The sequence below is a fragment of the Macrotis lagotis genome, chromosome 2 (assembly GCF_037893015.1).
Source record: "Macrotis lagotis isolate mMagLag1 chromosome 2, bilby.v1.9.chrom.fasta, whole genome shotgun sequence".
NCBI classification, from domain to species: Eukaryota; Metazoa; Chordata; class Mammalia; order Peramelemorphia; family Peramelidae; genus Macrotis; species Macrotis lagotis.
This window is the reverse complement of record NC_133659.1, coordinates 342,862,364-342,882,695: the sequence shown is the minus strand read 5'-3', so window position 1 is coordinate 342,882,695 and position 20,332 is coordinate 342,862,364. Positions and strand designations below refer to the sequence as shown.

The 20,332-nt window shown below is 48.0% G+C and overlaps 1 protein-coding gene across 3 annotated transcripts in view; it reads left to right on the top strand.

Moving 5' to 3' along the window:
* Positions 1-20,332, top strand: part of ATXN10 (ataxin 10) — a 76,403-nt gene that overhangs the window by 3,589 nt on the left and 52,482 nt on the right. For 2 of the 3 annotated variants that reach the window (XM_074227288.1, XM_074227287.1), the window contains exons 2-4: positions 3,597-3,674; positions 9,747-9,938; positions 14,830-14,912. In XM_074227288.1, the coding sequence (XP_074083389.1) occupies positions 3,597-3,674; positions 9,747-9,938; positions 14,830-14,912 (353 nt within the window). The remainder of the gene's footprint in view (positions 1-3,596; positions 3,675-9,746; positions 9,939-14,829; positions 14,913-20,332) is intronic. The other variant, XM_074227289.1, reaches the window with a different exon arrangement.

The following is a 20,332-nucleotide window of genomic DNA, read 5'->3' as shown; positions in this document are numbered from 1 at the left end:
GTTTTCACTAGCCTCTGGTACTGCATCCGATACCTCCTTGTTCCCACGCCCCCCTCAGCGACTTCTGCAGGGCTCTCAGCAATCCCCTTTTTGAAGTGCTGCAGTGGGTCAGCTTCTTTGGTCCAGGAGCACCATCATGATCCAGTCCCCGATCACAAGATCAGATCACTTGAAGAGCTGGACAAGCAAGGCAGGAGGCAGCCCCCATACTCCCCTTGGGGTTTGGATGCAGCAAATCCGTCTGTTTCAGTGGTGCCTGTTGAGACCCACTGTCTTTGGTGAGGCCGAGATCTGGGCCTCCCTGGATGAAGGGCACTTTTCTTTTTTCTTTATTTTTTTAATGTTTTTGCAAGGCAAACGGGGTTAAGTGGCTTGCCCAAGGCCACACAGCTAGGTAATTATTAAGTGTCTGAGACCGGATTTGAACTCAGGTACTCCTGACTCCAAGGCTGGTGCTTTATCCACTGCGCCACCTAGCCGCCCCTGAAGGGCACTTTTCACTGTCTGACCAACATTTGAGTTCCTTGGAATTGGGCCATTGGAGAAGTGACGGTGTTGTGATTTGAGGCCGAAAGAATCATAATAGAAAGTTGATGTGAATGGTCTTGAGTGATGGCAGCTGCCAGCTTCCTGTCTTGTAAGTGCCCCCTTTAAAGGAAGCAGGCTGCTTGGCATCGAAAACCAGCTGAGCTTAGCATCAATCTCTGTTTCCCTTCAGGGTCTAGGAGGATCATAGGATTTGGAAATCAGTCCTCTGGCCCTGTCCCTTTGTTGACACAGCAGGAAACTGAGGCGCAAGAAGGGGAGTGGCAGTGGATGGAGCACTGGCCTTGGAGTCAGAAGGATGGGAGTTCGAATCTGACCTTAGACACTTGCTACTTTCTAACTCTGTGACCTTGGGCAAGTCACTTAACCCCGATTGCCTCACATCTAGGGCCATCTCCAGTTGTCCTGATTCATAACTAACTACTGGACCCAGGTGGCTCTGGAGGAGAAAGTGAGGCTGGAGCCTTAGCCCAGCACCAACTCACTCAAATCCAATTCATGTGCTTGTCATGACATCACCTCCCTGATGTCGTGGTTGTCTTAGAAAATGAAGGACAAACATCAGAGGGAGAATGGAGCCGAGTTGGGATTCAGACCCAGGTCTTCTGACGCCAGATGCGCTGGGCTTTGTTTTTTTCTTTTTGCTAAATAGAGAAATTTGTACCTTGAAAAAGTCTGTGGTTTGTTTAGTCATTGTGATGACTTCCGCCACTTATAGCCCCTCCATGGCCTTGTGGAGTCCCTGGAGCCAAATCTCTCTTCCCCTCTGACTGGTCCCTGAACAGTGTGTCTGTCCCAAGAGGCTGAGGCTAACCTTTCACCAGCAGACTCCCAAGGCTTCTCTGGAGCAGGGAGTGGGCAGGGTCCAGGAGCTCTTCTCATGTGGTGGACTCAGATTGATCGGGAAGCCGTTCTGAGGTCCTTTGGTTTGCACTCTGGGGGGAGTCCAGCAGCTTGTGCCTTAGGCTGACCTGAGAAACCTGACAGACAAACTGGAAAGCTACAGATGACTTCATAACACATTTCTTCACTTGGGTCTTCCTTAAAGGCTTTTCTTAAAAATCCAGAACAAAGACCCAAACTCATTCTCTATTTTCCTTCTGATCTGGACCCACAACTCTGCTCTGTGAGCATGAGGAAATTCCCAGGGAGGTCCTTCCTGCCCTAGGGCAGACCAGCATCTGTTCCAAGAGCACCCCAGAGCTCCCAAAAGGGTGTGACCTCTCCAGGTCCAAGGTGGGTGCTCCATTCCCTGGCAAACAGCTTCTCTCTGAAGCCCCCACTAGTGGACTTCTGAAGTGACACATTGAGATGCCTACTAGGAGTGACATTATTTCTGTACCATCATGATCACTGTCAGAGTGTCAGTCAATAAACACCGAGTAAGTGGGGTGTCAGCTACTAACAAGGGCAAAAACAACAGACTATGTTATCTCAGAAATGAGAACAAAAATGCCAACAATTGAAGCTTTGGGCAGTTGTGAGTATTGGACCAGAAGCCAGAAAACACTGCTTGAACTCCCCATCTTCTGGACAGCCTCCTTCTTTTCCCTTTCAGTCCTAGATTTCTCTTCATGGTGGGCAGTAGGGAGTTCACCTCATGCTAATTCAATAAACGTTTACACAATAAGCCAAGGGCTCTTACTTGTGACTCCTGTTAAGCCATTATCAGGTGGAGACCTTTGGTGACCAGCTTTGGTGAATCCATTTGGACTCCCAGGACCATGTGCCTTGACATGACTCATACCCCCTGGGCTGCTGGAGCTGTCTGCCAACCCCTGCCAGGATGCTATGCTGCTGAGTGAGGGGCCAGGTCCCTGGAGGTCAGGGAGGAGGCATGAAACCACTGTGGAAGGGGAGAGAGCTGAGAACTGTACTCCCCATCTCCTAGAACCTGTTTGTTTTGAGATCATGGCTTGAGCTGTTTCCTGTCTGTTTTATTCATCCAACATAATTGAGCGTGGTGGGCTAGTAAGGGGTGGCTCCCACTGACCACTGTTTTCTATATTTCGAAGTTGACTCAGAATCCCTTAGCAAATGGTTCCATGTGCTTCTCCAAGCTGTGGCCTTGGGAAAAATAAAGGCAATTGCCCTGAGGCTATGAAAGTACCTTCTTTTTATAGTGTGGCTTAATTGGTGTGCTGGCAGCTGAGTCACAGTGCTGCTCCCAGAAAATGCTTATTCTGAACCCCCAGACAGGCAGGCTTCTTGTGTTGTTCTATGTCCCTCAAACTCCTTCTCCACCTTGGGAATTTGAGACAAAATATTTATGCAAGGAAGTAGGACCCGGCCCTTTTTCTTCCTCTTCTTCATGTTCAAGGTCTTGGTAGAAGCTGACAGCTGAAAGGGATGATTACCAGTGGTTCCAGACCACCTCTGTGTCTGATATCTTTTGGGTGATGGTTTGTTCAGGCATTTGAAGAAAGATGAGTGAGTGCTCTATCTCACAGAGACTTGTAAACTTTCCCTTTTTAAAAAATAAGTTGACTTTTTTTTAGCTATGCATGCTGTATCCCAAGGAAATCATAAAAATGAGGAAGAGACTCACTTGCACAAAAATATAATATTTATAGCAGCTCTCTTTGTAGTGGCAAAGAATTGGAAATTGAGGAAGTGCCCATCAATTGGGGAATGGCTGAACAAGTTGTGTGTGGATGTGATGGAGTACTGTTGTTCTACAAGAAACCAAAATGGGGGAACTTCAGAAAAATCTGGAAAGACTTGAATGAACTGATGCTGAGTACAGTGATCAGAACCAGGAGAACATTATACACATTAACGGTCAATTGTGTGATGATCAGCTATGATGGACTTCTCAGCAGTACAATAATCAAAGATAATTCTAAAGGACTTGTGATGGAAAATGCCATCTGCATCCAGAGAAAGAACTATGGAGTCTGAATGCAAACTATTTTTCCATTTAAAAATTTTGCTTAATGCTTTGTTTCATTTTTTTTTACCCTCATGGTTTTTTGGTTCCCTTTTTTCTGACATGACTAATATGGAAATGTTTAATATTTGGATAGTGATGCATGTATAACCTTTATCAGATTGCTTGCTGTCAAAGGGGGAGAGAGAGAGAAGAAAGGAAGGAAGGAGAAAAATGTGGAATCAAATCTTACAGAAAGGTGAATGATGAAAACTTTCATTGCATATAGTTGGAATAATAAATAAATGTAAATTTTTTAAAAATATGATTTTTGAGCAGCAGAAATCTGACTTTAATGTCTTCTATTTCCCCCCCAACTGAGAAGTAAGGAAAGCAAAATCTTTGCCACACACATTATATGATCAAGTAAAATAAATTTATTCATTGGCCATATCCAAAAGAAAATAAAGCCTATTCCCTTCCCTTAGCCCTTTGCCTCTCTGCCTGAAGTTAGCATGGGTCACCATTGTCCTCTAAGCTACTGGTCTTTACACATTTTTTGTTAATATATAAATTGTTCTAATTCTGATCACTTCACCATGCATAGTTAATAAAATTTTCCCTGAAACCATCCCTGTCCTCATTCAGCACAATAATATTCCATCACATTTATGTAACAAAATTTATTTTCTCATGATAGAATATAAACAATTTGTCTTTGTTTAGTTTATGATTGTTTGGTCATGGTTGCCTTTTTACTCCTCTGTTAGCATTTTAACTCCTCTGTTGGAAAAAGACCAGAACTGCAGAGAAAGTCCTTAGGAATATTTGGAAGACTTCTGTTTCATTGAAGGTCAATTTTTTACTTGTGAGGGATTATCCTCAAATTTGGTGGGTGAGTTGGTTTTGTCTGTAGGCTCATATCCTTTGATTCTGGAATCATATATTCCAAGCTCTCTGGTCCTTTATGGTGGTGGCTGCTAGATCGATGGCTCCTCAGTATTTGAATTCTTTCTTTGTGATTCCTGGAAGTATTTTTGCTTTGTTCCAGCAGCTGCTTGCCCTTGGGCTTGATTTTTGCTTAATCCAGAGACCAGGGTGATGAGGCTCCTGCTCCCCTAGCACACCACCTCCAGCTGAAGGCCCCTTTCTCAGACTTCCTGGAATCTGAACTAAGGAATGAGCAGTATACCTTCTACACCTGATCCTTTTGGGCTAGATTGACCTTGTCTCCTCTTAAAGATGATGTTTGGGTGTTAGATGACCTGACTATGACCAATCAGGACCATTTCATGGCATTCTATCAGTGAGGGACCCATGGGCCTGGGTACAAGTGATCCTGGTACTACCTTTTACCTAAATCACCTGCCAGGAAGCTTTTGATCTAGCTGGGATGACAAGATAAAGACTCCTGTCACTTCATCTCCATTGATCAGACACAGAAGGAGAACTGGAATATGTCTGAAACCTTGAGACACACAGGAGAGAAGGGGGAGGATATCTTGGGGAGGGAATGGGGCCACCAGGTGAGCCAGAGAAAACCACTTCACCTCTGGGACTCACTTTTCTCCATCTGCCTCCTCCCCCCAGGTAGGTCTGGGATGAGAGTGGTCACGTCTTTTGAGACTCTTAAAAGTTGTTGCTGCAGTTTGTGGTAGGGAAGGTCAGGACAGTAAATCCAGAGGCCAGATTGGGTGAGTCCCTGAGCACCTCCAGGTTGGAGCTTTACAGAACCAGGGATGGTTCCTAAGCAGAATCCCATTGATCAGTCTAAGGGCAAGCTGAGGATGACTTGGAGGGGAAGAGCTGATATGGCCTGAAGCAGGGAGGCAGCATTGGGAATGAAGGGAGAGAGAAAGAATTGATAAAACTTGGTGGCTTCTCTTCTTGGGGCTCATCACCCTTGGGGAGCCTGTCAGTAGATTAGGATGATTGTGTGAATGTGGGTGGAAAACTACCTTGGCTCTTCATCTTAGCTGCCCTTGGCTTCCTTGGAGACCCTACATGTGAGGCCCATTTCATGGGGAGGGGTGGGTCCCTGGATTGGGTGCCTCTTTCTTCTTTGCCAGAAGTAGTAGTTTGGAGTTTTGTTGGTGTCTGGGGGTGGGTATCTCATGAGCTTTAAAGATTTCCCCCCTTTCTTTCTTTGGTGTTTGCCCACCTACCTGCCCATTGGTGAATCTACAAGTATGCTCTAAGCATGTTGAGGAATGAGTCCTGTAGACAATGCCAAGACAAAGATGAAGCAGGCCCTGGCCTCACAGGACTTCTACTCTCCCATGGCTAGTGAAGGGAGGAAGGTGGTATGTGTCTGCCAGAGCAGAGAGGATAATCACATAGGTAGTGCAATGCCAGGGGCAGACTCTCCTTGCCTAGCAGCATTCCAGGAGTGCCATGGAAAGTGCCAGGAGCTGGGTTGATGCCAGAGCAGTTGACATATATTTGAGCCCAGAAGCATTGGGGAGTCACTGGAGGGAAATCACTTGGGTCCAAATGTGGAGACTGGATGGGATTAAGAAATGAATTGAATCTGGGAGATCAATGAAGAGGCTATGGAACTTCCCTCTGCCAGAGGGTGAGTGGGCTGACTGGCTGGGGATGATGCTGGAATGGCAAATTTGGGCAATGGCTTGGATGGGTTGGGGTGGGGGGAGGAAGAATCTTGGACCTGGGAGCCTGGACTGGACAGCTGGGGGGTGGGAAGGGGCTGATGGTGGTTGGTGATTTTGGAATGGCACTGTGAATAGGGAGCTGGGTCTGGAGTCCTGCAGGGTTGGTCACTGCCCTCCACACATCCAGTAGCCTCTTCTAGGCCCTTGTGCCCTGGACCTCTGCCATGTCTGCTGCCTTGGACACGGGAGATCCTCTATTCTCTCTCCTGGTCCTTGACTGGCTCTTCAGCTGAATCATACCAGCTAACTGTGGGCTAAGTCATGCTCTGTCTGGGCCTAGGACTCCCCTGGATTCAGCTCTTATCTCTATTTTCCAGCGCAACTCTCTCATTGGCAGTGAGGTGACCCAGTGAAGAGAACTTGGGCCTGGAGTTAGAAAGACCTGACTGAGTTCAACTGCCTGTGGGACCCTGGGCAAGTCACTGCACTCTGTTTGCCTTGGTTTTCTCATCTGTATAATGAACTGGAGAAGGAAATGGCAAACCACTCCAGGATTGTTGCCAAGAAGATCCCAAATGGAGCCCCAGAGAGCTGGATGAGACCAAAATGACTGAACAACCCCCACTAATAAATCTGTCCTGACTACAGTCTTGCATCACCAGTTCTCTAGTGGGTATTTCTCCTCTGCTTTCTCAGAGGCATCTCAAACTTCCACCCATTCTCTTTCCTCCTCCCCTCTTCCTAACTTCCCCATTACTGTAGAGGCCACCATTATCTTATCGCCCAAGCTGGCCACCTCCCCTGCCCTCTACTCTCCTCCTAGCCAAACAATTATTTCTCATTCTCCTCTTTTCCCCTTGACCTTGCTCTTAGTGCCTCCTTCCAAGCACCATGTAAGCACTTAATGCTAGGTGGTCAGTGGAATGACCCATCAGGAGAGTGGCCAGGCCAGGAGGTTAGGAGGAGCAGACTGAAGCAGAGGGAGATGTAGACAGGTCCAGGGATCTAAAGCACAGCCGCCCCTTCTTGGTGGGTAAGCAGGTGGAGGCTGAGGATCAGTCTGGCTTGGACCTGGAGAGAAGGGGCCAGAAATGGGGAATCATGACCCTGTTGGGTCCCCAGAAGGCTCTGGAGGGCCCCTTTGCCAGGCAGGCCAGGAAGAAGGGCTCAGGGTCACCTCCAGGTGAGGCCCTATGGGCTGGTGGTGGTCTTAAGCGTTGTTTGTCAGTGATAGGAGTGGAACTCCTCCGAGCCCTTTTGTCCCTAAAGCATTTGGATCCACCTTTGAGGGTCCTGGTCTTAGCAGGACCAAGTGTCTGGTCTTTTGCTTCCCATAGGAAGAGGCCCTCCGAAGGAGTTCTCTGTGAGTGGGCCTCCTGGTAGCCTCAAACCCAGCTTGGTTATTTTCCATTTTGACCCAGCTGGGCTTGCCTAGATTAAACCTCCAGATCTGTTCAAACTTGACGGAAAGGAAATTCTACCTTTTTTTTTTTTTTAAATGATTCAAAGACTTTTTTGTTCTGCTGTGTGGTGTCTCATTTGTGCCTTGTCTTCAGGGCCTACATTCCTTCCCTATCTGATAGGAGCCTCTGAAGGCTGTTCTGGAGGGTCTTGTGATGTCTTCTGGCCCCCTGGGTCATGGGAGCTGAGGGTCTCGGACTCTTGATGGGGGACTCGCCACCCACATCAGGGTGATGTAAATGAGGGCTTTTCTAACAGACCCTGCAGCCTGCTTGTGGAGGGTTCTTCTCTGCCAAGCTGATTTCACCAGCTATGGCTAGTCCAGTCTCGGGAAGGTTGGGAAGTGCTGGGGACCTTTTTTCCAGATTGCATCTCTTCAAGTATGTGTGCATGGGGTGGTGTTTATGGTGATTGCTCTTCTGTCAGTGTGGGAGCATTTGTGGGGCATTTAGGGTGAGAATCCCCCGCCTTGGGTGAGGAAGGGGTCTGGCACTGCGGCTGTCTCAGTCTTGGTGTCCTCTTCTGTGAAGTGGGGGGATAGCATCTTGCCTCCCAGGAGAGTTGTGAAGACAAATAGAAGACAAGATGATGTGATCCAATAAATGTCCTTTAGGATGGTGTATAATGTGGACTAGAATATGGTCTACCAGAATAGTGTGTAACCTCATACATAGTAGAGTCTAGGACATGAGGCAACATAATGATATAATAGTGGTACTGGGTGGTGTGATGTATCGTATCAGTGTGCAACACAACGCTGTGTAAGAAAACACACTGCATTATGGTCCTGGTCCTTTACTCTATACAGGATACCATAGCATCCTATCCAGCATATGGTGCACCACAGTCTAAGATCTCTAATCCAATCTAACCTGGTCTAACAGTGGAGTCTGCACACACACACACACACAAATATGCCCATTGCTACATGCCTCATTGTTTGCTGTCCCAGTTGGCACTTTGTCTTTTCCTCTCTGACCTTTGTCCCTTCCCCCTTCCCCAAGCCTTGGAGAACAAGAAAAAAAAAACCTTTTTTATTTTGTTATTTTTATGAATAATGCAAAGATGATTAATAGCCTAATGGCATCTCTAATCTGGTTATCCTGTTTCCCCTCTGCCCTGTAAATGGTAAAAAAAAAAAAAAAAAAAAAAAAAAAAGCAACTCGTGATCACTAGAGGAGACCTAGTCAAACCTGACAAATGGCCTCTCAGTCAGGGTCAGGTCTCCTCCTCAGTCCCATGAAGGCCGATGTTATAAATGAATGAAAGAAAAAACCTGCCAGAGTGAGAGGAAATCGTAGATTTTATTCACGAATCCTGCAGGATACAGGTACCTCACCTGGCACAAGGCACTAGGTAGCATTCGAACATCAGGTAATTTAGTTTTCAGGGACTACCCCCCCGCCAACCTTGGATTTTCATAGGCTCTCAGAGTTTGAGTTAGAATCTAAGAGGTCCATCCCTTTCATGACATGTCCCTAATATGCTCACCCCCATATCATACAATGCATGCAATCATACAGGGGGTATGTGGGATCATATTCAATTACTAATTGCGCAAATTCAGTTGCATTAGGTCAAGATCTCTAGGTCACTCTTGACCAGTTGAGGACTAGTTTCTTCTAATCTTGGGTTTGTCATCCCTGGAATGGGATTAGGAAAACTCCCAGTTTTGTGATTGACTGGGCCATTCCCCCTTTGTAATGCTTTCCCTAGGGATCCCCCTCCACACCCTGTAAAGACCAACACCCTACATTCCTCATAGCTGAGAAGTTCCTAATCTTCTGGGGGCCAAGGCGGTTGGTCTTCCTTTGTTGTTCGGTCTTCAATCCAGAGCAAGTAGATGCCTGCGGGACTGCAGGGCCAATGAAGTTTTGGCCCTGTGGTCAGCCACTTCCATCGTGGTGGACTTCCTGGGAACCATGGTTTTGGACTGGCTGATGGTGTTGGTAGGGTGGGGTCAGGGTTGAACCCCCTGGCTGATGACGCGCTCTCTGCCAGTATGGGCTGGCCCAATCTCTGTCTCTCCTCAGCCTTGGTGATGGTCTGGGATCCCAATGCCCCCCCACCCCATTCCCTGGGGCCTCTTGTAGAGAGCTGATTTTCCCTCTGACCTCCTTTGGGCCTATGCTCTAGGAGTCCGCTGACATGTTGGAGCCTTCCCTTGGTTGCCCATCTTTGCCTTTAAGATTTCCCGGCACCTTTTCGGTCACTTTGGAAAGCTCTGCACTCACCGCCCATTCCTCTTTTGCTTTCAGAGAAACTGTGTCTGAGCGTGTCTTCCAGAGCATCCAGCAGATTCTGGTGAAGTCCTCCCATGAGGTAGAGCTGGCCTGCCAGGAGGAGAGCCACCGGGGGCACCTGGAGCCCCAGCTAAAGCTCATCGCAGAATGCTTCCGCTGCCTCAGGAATGCCTGTGTGCAGTGTCCTGGTAACCAGGGCATGATCAGGTAAGCGGCCCGCTGTGTGTGGGGGTGTGCAGAGCCCACTGAAGATGTGGTATCCGTCCCCAATTTGGGGCTAGCCACCTTGGATGACTTCTTCAGGGTAAATTCTGAGCAGGTGACCCAGATCCCTGATACCAGTGAGGACTGGTTGCCTGTGGCCTCAGAGGCTGCAATCTTCCTGGAGGTGGTGGTAACAGGGGAGGGAGATCTTGTTCCCCTTGGGAGTCTCTTTTTTTTTTAAAGGTTTTTTGCAAGGCAGTGGGGATAAGTGACTTACCCAAGGTCACATAGCTAGGTAATTATTAAGTGTCTGAGGCCAGATTTGAACTCAGGTCCTCCTGACTCCAGGGTCGGTGCTCTACTCACTGTGTCACCTAGCTGCCCCAGGGAGTCTCCCTATTGCCAGCAGAGGAATCAGGGGTTATTGGCATCTTTTGACTTCATTCGGATTATCCTGCCTACTCGGGCTTCATGCAGGCCAGCAGAGTAAACGCCATTTTTGTTGCCATCTTTGGTCCCTTAGTCACATATATCTCCCACCGTCTCCCTCCCTCCCCCTCCCCACAAGCCTCCCTTAGGACCAAGAAGCAAAACTAAAACCCAGCTCTCGGTGGCTAAAGGAATCCCACTGCTGGGCATCTGACCCCAAGGAGACTCGTGATCCCCAAGAACCTGGATGGGGCGAGGGTCCCTGAGCAGCTGCCCACAGCTAGAAGGAGCTGAGCTGCACTGCAGGAAGTGAGATGGGATCAGAGCAGCCCGTGGAAGATGCACCTCAGCTGAGGCCAGTGAACAAGGACCCAAACACTGAGAAGTGACTTCCAAAATTGGGGTCAAAGGAGGAAGGGGCAGGGTCCAGACACAGAAGCACAGGGACAGATGGGACATTTTCTAGAGTGTGATCTTGTAGAGGTATCAGCCAGACTGGGCTGTGGTGAGGGTGCCCTGATTGCCCTGCAGTCAAGAGAAATACCCAAACATCTATGGACTCTTGTAATAGATGGAGGCTGAAGCCCAGTCAGGGCTGACTTGGGGACCCTGATCATGGCCTTTGAGCTGAGGTCCTTGGGGATGAACGTCTAGAACCTCTATCTAGAATATGGAAGAACAAACTTGCTGAGCCCCAGCCTGTGCTAGGGGTTCTTGCTCTCTGACTGAGGAGCCCACTGAGGCTGGCTACAGTGGTGACTATTCAGGGCCTGCCCCCTGCTGAAGAAGCCACACACCTGCAGGTTGACCACATGCTGTTTCTATTTGATCCCAGGAGATGGGTCTGCTAGTCATCCATTTTACAGATGGAAAAACTGAGACTGAGACAGACAGGCAAAGGACTTGTCTAAGGTCACTCAGTGAATGTCTGGAGCAGGATGAGAACTCGGGTTGTTCTAACAGTCACTTTGTGACCCCTTGATTTATGCCTTTTGGGTAATTTCTAGCCTAGAACATAGTTCTCCTCTCAGTGCAACACCCCTGGTGAGTGGGCATTGCCTCTCCAATCTCTGGACCTCTTTACTGCCTGCTCCACTTGGGAAGGTTTAGACTGTTAGAGGAGGAGCCCTCTCCCTGTGGTGGGAAGTCATGCTCCCCACTTGGATCTTGGGAGCCCTGTGCAATGGGAGCCTCCATGATGCTGGGAGAAAAGTGTCCTCTTGCCATCCTCAGCTGCCACATTCTGCCCCCAGCCACCCCAGCAGAGGCCTTCGGGGTCAGTCGCAGCACCAGCACCCAATCCATGCCCGGCAAGGGTTCCCCCTCTCTGCTCTGCTGTTTTCATCAGGAGCCAGCAGGGACATGTGGACTGCTGGCAGCCATTTTGCTCTGTTCCTGCCCAGAGGGACCTCAGGGAGGGCTTGGTGATGGATTCTGCCAAGGCCCTGGAGAATGGGGATGCATGGGAGCAAGGGACATTTCAGGAAATAATTTGGGGAGGCCAGGGTCCTCTCTGATCACAGCAGTAGCATGGCTCCTGGGATGTGCTCTCAGAGACTGGGGGGTTCTGGGTGGAGTCCTTGGAGTCCCTGGGACCTGGATGGTCAGAGCTGGCAGGGGCACCCACCTCGGGTGCAGAGGAGGAAAGGGACTCAGTGACTTGCTCAGGATCTCCCAGCTGGTGAGAGGCGGAGCAGAGGCCACAGTCCAGAGTCTTGGGGAGGGTCAGCTGACAAACCTTTGTCCGGTGTGCATGATGAGGAGCCAGGCCTTGTCCTAAGACCTGGAGATACCCAGAGGGGAATTGTTTTCCCTGATGCCCCAGACATGTGGGCAGATGCTCTAGACTTGAACCCTGACTTGCCCCATGGAAGAACCACTTTTATTTGTTGTGGTGGCGGGGGCTGTACTTTTATGATGGCACTCTGAGCTTTGTGCTTTTGCAGATGAGGAAACTGAGTCTACACTGTGGGGAGCAGCAGAGCCATGTTCAGGGTCCTCAGGACCACCCTGCTTCTTCCTATACCAGGCTGCCCTTGGTGAGCAGAGACTTCCCCTCTCAGACCCTCAGTCTCTCCTTTGCTAAAAGTTGGTGAGGCGAGTGCTCTCTAAATCTTGCATAGTGTTTTATTGGCCTGGGCTCATCTCCCTAAGTCCCTTGTACTGCTAGATGAAGGTTTGAGGGGTACACACATGCTCCCCCTGGCCCCTCACACTTGATACTTGAGTTTTTTTAGGTTTTTGCAAGGCAATGGGGTTAAGTGGCTTGCTCAAGGTCACATGGCTAGGTAATTATTAAGTGTCTGAGGTTGGATTTGAACTCAGGTCCTCCTGACTCCAGGGCCGGTGCTCTATCCACTGCGCCACCTAGCTGCCCTAGTGTTTGAGTTTTGATGGGAAACTGGCCCTTGGGCGTGGCCTGATCCCCACTTCACATCCATAGACTTGAATGGAAATTTCTAGAGGTTGGACTGGTAGTGCAGGACCTCACCCATTCAGTCCTTAGGAGGAAGTGGCTGAGGCTCGAAACCTGAGGCCCCATGCTGGCTGCCTCTCCTGGGGCATCTTCTGGGGCCCTTGCTTTGCCCCCATGCACCATTCTCAGATGTTCAGTACTGCCAGTCTCTACATTTGGAGGGCTGATGAGCATCCTCTATACTAGAAGGCTCCCGGAGGGGCCAGATGTCCCCAAGGGGCACCTGCCTCTTCTCCTCCTTAGGGCAGGCAGATGATGACATGCACACAGGGGCACCCCCAGGGCCAGGGAGAGCCGTTCCAGCCTCAGACAGTTCACTTTCGAAAGTCAGCACTGACCCACACCCCTGCTTCCTGCCCCTGTGGCCCAATCTAAGTCCCTCAGTCCAAGGTTCAGTTTTCTGTGCGTCTTAGTCCTGGATCCCCTTCAGGAGTCAGCACTTGTACAGTCAGTCCTCTGCGGCTCAGACCCTTGTTGGATGTGTCTTAGAGATATTGGGGCAGCTGCGTTGGTGAACTGGTTCTGTCGGCTTGGAATTCTGAAGAGTGGCACCTATGGCTAGATAATGCAAGTTTGCCTTCCACAGTTTCCAGAGCCCTCTCAGAAAACTTCTCTTCCTCTTGGGTGGACTCCTTGGCCAGGCAGGGATGCCTGTCTGCAATGGATGGTGCCTGGCTTTGGCAAGAGAATGGGGCCCATGGTGAGCAGGTGGCTACTGTCCAAAAAGATGAGCAGTGAGCATGACCTCCGAGGTTCCCACCCATGACCAGCCTTCCTGGAGAATTTAGGGGAGTCCGTTGCCATAAGCAGGATTGAATTTTGGGATGTGTGACTGCCACATGGAATCTGGGGAGATGAGGCTCTAGGTGATTTATGTGCCCCTCCCATTGACAGTCCTTCCAGGGTGAGATTACCCATCCTGGAGACAGGAATTCCAGGAATCTCATTCCCTGGTGTTGGGATGTGTGTCCCCCTAGCAGAATGCTTCCAGGCTGATTCTCCTGACTCTCTGTTTCACATTGGGGCTCCCCTGGGCCCCCTTCCTTGGGCCCTCCTGTGGAACCAACATTGGGCGACTCCTTCAGTGCCTCAGTGGTTTATGGTCTTGGATTAAGTTCTTGTGGCCTCATCATGATGCTTCCATCCCTGTTTTCTGTAGCTTTCTTTTTTTCTTGCCCGGCTCCATTGACATGCTCAGCTCTGAACCCCGGGGTTTTCATTGGCTCTCCTTCCCCACCCTGATAGCATTCAGAATGAGAGAGTGGGGGCCCTGAGGTCCTGCAGGCAGCCTCGACTAGGAGGGGCATGCTGTCTTCCTGATAGCTGAGGCAGAGGGATGGACCTGTCCTGGGTTTGGAGGCCATTGTGGGTCAGGGTCTGCTCAGCATCCTGCCCCTGGCCCAGTGTGCCAGCTGGTGGAGAGCAGCCCAGTCCTGGTGGGGTAGAGGGGCAATGCCTCCCTGTTATCATTGAGAATCACCAATGCTGGCCCTCGGGGTTCTCCAAGATGAGTCCAGCCTGCCAGGGCCTGTGAGGGGTGAGGCTCTCCTGGTTGAACTTAGAGAATCCAGGAACACCTCTTAGCCCAGGGTCCAAAAACTTTTATTGTATTCTAGTATTGATAATCATTTCAGTAGCTTTGGTTTTCTTGGTAATCCATCGACTGCACCAGCTTTGGTGTCACAGGGACCACGAAGCCATCAATGTGACAACTGTGACCCTAAAGTTAGACTTTGGTGGAAAGTCATGTATTGCTTAGTGGGTGATCATGTCTATTTCTGAGGTGTGCATTGAGGATGCCCACTGAGCAGAAAGGGAAGCTGAGGCATGGCCAGCAGGAGAAACTCGTCCAGGGTTCCAGGCTGAGCCAGTATCTGAGGCCATTCCTCCTTCTGCAGTCATATCAAGGGAGCTATGGGTGGGGGCAAAGGGTCCTTTGCATCAGACCAGGACTGAAGTTTGCTTTTTTTCTTTAAAAACTTTGGACAGGAACTTGAATTTGATTGACACCACAATGCATCTGATTGGCTTATTTCAGAAGCTGGATGTTGATCAGGAGTCCCACTTGACAGGTAAAGTGTGGCCATTCACTGGGTGGTCCTTGCCCTTGGGTGGGAGAAGGATGGGCCTTGGCCTGTTGGGCATCAGCACCATGTACAGGGTTTAGACGGTGCTGGCAGGGTGGCAGGACGATACCATTACAGGTGTGTGTGTGAGGGGAGATTCTGGGGCCTTGGACAAAGAGTGGGGATTTTCCCAGATCACCCTCCACACAGTTAGCCCAACCCAGGGCCTGCCTTTGGATCTGGATGTATCAGCTAGGCCTTCCTTGTAGACCATCTTGGGACACTCATGATGGAAGCGAGGGACTTCCCTCCAGGCAACTCACTGGTGAGTCTTCTCTGCCCACAGTGCCTGTGCTGGCTGAGGCTAGGCTGTGGGCAGGCAGGGGAGCCTGAATTCTCTGAGGCATGCCACCAGGGTGGTGGAGGGGAGTGATTATCTTTATTGTATCTTGTTATATTGGTCTCCCTAACCTGGAACCATGTCCTCCCTTGGAGCCGCGTTGCAGGAAAGCGGAGCAGCTGACACATTGAGGAGGGTGGGGAGTCCCCAGTGCCTCTGAGGTCCCCATGTCCTCTGCACATTCACTCCCCCACCCCTTCCCAGCACCCACTCTGGCACCCCAGAACACATCATGGGGACATTGGGGGTACCTGGATGCTTGTGCTGCCGCTTCTCTGACAGATGTTGCTCCCCCTGCTTCACTGATGGAAAACATGAGCAATAACCTTGGGGGGATTTCTCCATCGTTCCATTGGTGTTTCCTCTGGAGATGGCCCCCTGGCCCGGGGTCTTTTGTGCAGAGGTGCCATTTAGACCTTTCTCAGGATGTTGGATATGGAGGTTTTCCTGCTTCACCAGCTTTTCCCTCATTTCTTTTCATCAACCTCAGTGTTGTTTGTGTGGCCAAAGCCCTTCATCTGTCTGTGATCCAGAGTGGTCCCCAGCTGATTTTCTTTGGGATTGCCTTATGAAACTGACCCCAGACCATGGCCTTGGACCCTTCTCTTTTTCCCTGAGATGACTTGAGCAGTTAGTTCACCCGTCTTGCACTTCTTGTGACCTATGTGTTGGCTCTGTCTCTCCCCATCCATCCATGGGTTGTGCTGAGTCCAGGGGACTGGGGCTTTGGCAGGGTATGGTGGTCCCTGAGGTGGGGGGCCACCTGGAATCGACGACCATGTCTGGGACTCCTCGCAGAGGCCTTGTCTTTCCCAGTAGACAAGAAGCTGCTATCTGCAGAAGGGCTAGTCTGGTGATGCTGGAGCACCCATAGCTCCTAAGGACTGGAAGCCCTGATTCTAGTGGTTTCTAGGAAGTTTTAGGGGGTCCTCCTGCCTCCCTTGTGAGGTGGTGGGGATGGAAGGGTTCAGGGAGGAGACAATTGCCCTTGTCCTCATACCTCTGTCAGAGGCTCAGGCTCAGTTGCTTCTCTCTTCCTTTGCTGGCCTGGCCATTCTTGGCAATGGAGCTTCATAGGGCGGAGTCCTTCCTCCATCCATGTGTCAGTCTGTAGCTGCAGGCCATTGGCATTGGTCTCTGAGAGTCCTGTTTCTGCCTGACATCCGGAGCCAGGGAGAAACGGACGTGGGGTCATCTCCCCTTGAGTCACTGGCAGGAGCCTGAGAGCTGTGGTCACGAGAGGCAGTTTTCTCATTTAATGATGGATTGCTAAATAAAGCAGCCTCAGAGGAAATGCTGTACAAAATGCCGTGATTAAAGAACGATTACGCTAGTGAGGAGGCAGAAAATGAAACCCAGATGGATGCCCGCGCTGCCGGGCCCCAGCTCCTCCTCACCACCTGGGGGCTGGCGATGCTTTCTCTGAGGAGCTGATGATTTCCCAGCACCTGCTCGGCAAGCTGAGACATCGGGGTCTCACCCGGGCAGCCAGGTGGGGAGCAGCTCAGCCCAGCCTGGGACCCTGGCCTCGGGCCTTTTCCCCATTCCCCCAGTGTCTGAGAGCTTGATTTAAAACATGCTGATTGAAAAGTGAGGTCATCAAAGGGGAGAAATGAACTGGAAGACCTGAAGTGGGCTGAGGGAGGGAGCCCTCCTGGCAGAGGCCACCCCAGGGCTGGGCCAGGCTGGGGTCAAGGAGGTTTCCTGGAGATGGTGGCAGCCCTTGGGCTGGGCCTTGAGGGGTGAGCCATGCTGCTGGCACCTCCTCTGAGCAGAGACCAGATGATGATAGTGTGAGGGCAGTGGTGAGCACAAGCTCAGGGATCCGTGATCCCCATATGTCTGTCTCCTCCATGGGTCAGTTCAGCTCTCATTGAGGTGCTTTAGGAAGAGATCAAAGGAAATGCCCCTTCCCTCAGGGATTTTAAGCCCCAAGAGCTCTCAGACCCTCCTAGCTTCCCAGTAGGAAGCAAAGTCACAAGCCAGGCAAAACGACCTCTCATCACAATGCCACCAACCATATACTGAGGGGCCAGCTTTCCCACAAATCCTCCTGCAGGAGATGGATGGGAAGTGGAACCTCAGGGTTGTTTTAATTTGCATTAGTTACTGTTGATTTGTGGAACTTTTTTGCACTGAGATAATTCTTCTGAAAATTGCCTATTCATGTTTTTTCACTTAGTTTATCTCTTGGGGAACAGTTCTTAGTCTTATAAATTTGAATCTATTCTTTATGCCTTTGAAATGAAATCTTTATTGGAGAAATTTGCTGCAAATAATTTTTTCCAAGTTACTTCTAGTTCAATTTTAGTAGCTGCATTGGTTTTATTTGGGCAAAGCCTTTTTAATTTTATATAATCATAATTGTCCATTTTGTCATCTGTGATCCTCCATGCTTTGGTCATAAACTCTTCCTCTATTGATAAATTTCTTCCCAGTTTCTCTGATTTGTTGATAAGGTCATCTTTTATGTCTAAGTCATGTACCCATTTGGAGCTTGTCTCAGTAGATGGTGTAAGTGGTTGGTCTAGACTTAGTTTCTGCCAGACCATTTTCCCAACAATGTTTTTGCAATAGTGAGTCCTTACCCCATAGGGTAGGATCTTTGAGTTTGCCAGAAATCAGGCTAGTGGCCTCATTTGCTTCTGTTTACTTAAGCCTAATTGGTTCGTTTCTATTTTTTTTTCTGGTCCCAAATATGAATTTTGAGATCTCCTTCTTCTAGGCACTAGTCCTTCCCCTGCTTTTCTCCCCCTGCCATTAATTCTCTTGATATTGTTTTTTTTTTTTTGGGGGGGTTTCAAGGCAATGAAGTTAAGTGACTTGTCCAAGGTCATACAAGTATTGTCTGAGGCCAAATTTGAACTCAGGTCCATGCCACCTAACAGGTCCCTTCCCTTGATCTTGACTTTTTGTTCCTCAAGTGGAATTTTGTAATTTTTTCTAATTCTATTAAGTAATCCTTTGATATTTTCACAGGCAAGGTACTCAGTAAGTAGATTGATTTAGTCAATACTGTCATTATTATGTTGGTTCAGCCTACCCATGAACAATAAACATTTTTCTAATTATTTAGGTCTGTTTATGTCAAGTATTCTTGTAGTTGCATTCACCAAGTTTCTGAATGGGTCTGGGCAGGTATGGGTCTGTCCCATGCATCTTGTAATTATTTGGAATGAAATTTTGCTTTTGATATCTTTGGATTTTGTTGGTAATGTTAAGAAATGTTAATGATTTAATATTAATTTATTTAATATCTTTCAACTTTACTGAAATTTTTGTTTCATTTAAATTTTTAGTTGACTGTCTAGGGTTTTCTAAGTAAATCATTATATCATCTGCAAAAAAGTGACTTATGCTTAGTCTCTCAATTTCTTTTTCTTGTCTTATTAGCATTCCTAACACCATATATCTCATAGTAATGGTGAATAGAGTAGATATGCAATACACAGTAGTAAATGATTTTAGTAACTTTGTGTTTGATAAATGTGAAGATTTAAGTTTTTAGGATATGAATTCCTTGTTTTTTAAAAAAAAAATCTGCCAAGACGTCTAGCAGAAATTGTCTGCCAAGATAAGGTCAAAAATGGATATATGACTTAGATGTAAGGGGAGATAGCAGAAGTAATTTAGAAGATCATGATACAAGTGATGTACCAGATTTATGAATAGAAGTATGAATAAATAAGAAACAGCATTACAGCGTTGTGAGATATACAATGGATAATTTAAATTGCATTAAATTTAAAAGGTTTTGTACAAATAAAACCAATGTAGCCAAGGAAAGCAGAAAATTGATGGGAAATTGTTTAAAAGTTTCTCAGAGGCTATTTCAATTATTTAGAATGATGCCAAATTTATTAGAATATGTCATTTCTTTTTTTTATTTTAATTTTAATTTTTTTAGGTTTTGCAAGACAAATGGGGTTAAGTGTCTTGCCTAAGGCCACACAGCTAGGTAATTATTAAGTGTCTGAGGCCGGATTTGAACTCAGGTACTCCTGATTCCAGGGCCGGTGCTCTATCCACTGTGCCAACTAGCCACCCCCAGAATATGTCATTTCTTGATTTATAAATGCTTAAAGGGGCAGCTAGGTGGTGGAGTGGATAGAGCACTGACCCTAAAGTCCAGAGGACCTGAGTTCAAATGTGCCCTCAGACACAAAATTTTTGCCTATGTGACTTTGGACAAGTCACTTAACCCCATTGCCTTAAATAAAAAAGAAAAAGATAAATGGTTAAAGTATATTGAATGGGTAGTTTTTAGAGGAAGAAATCAAAGCTATCTATAGTTGTTTGAAAAAATGCTCTTGATAGTTATTGATTAGAGAAATTCAAATTAAAATAACTCTGAGGAACCATCTCAAACCCATCAGATTGGCTAAAATGATAGAAGGGGAAAAATGACAAATAATTAGAAGGGATGTTGAAAATTTGGGATACTGATACATTGTTGGTAGAACTGTGAAACCAGTCTAATCAGAGAGCAATCTGGCATTGTGCCTAAAGAGTTATAAACCCTTTGACCTAGTAATACCTCTCTTAGGACTGTTTCCCAAGATGATCAGGGAAAAAGGGAAAAAACCCCATATACATTCTTCTAGAATATTTATAGCAACTCTCTTTGTGGTGGTTAAATGGTTGGAGAATGGCTAAACAAACTGTGGTGTATGATTGTGATGAATACTACTGTACTGGAAGAAATGATGAGAAGACTGATTTTTAGAAAAACATGTGAAGACTTGTAGGAAATAATGAAGAATGAAAAGAACAAAACATTGTAGTAATATCAATAGTATTCGAAGAATAACTGTGAATGACTAAGTTATTCTGAGGATTATAAATATTCAGGTCGGCTACAAAGAGCCTAAAAAGGAAGTTGCTTTCCACTTCCAGAGAAAGAATTGTACACAGAAGTATGCATAGTATGATTTCACAGACACCCATACTCACAGACACACAGACACACACATAAACATCTACATCAAATGGTGGCTATATCTAGTGTGAGGTGTGGCGGGAGACA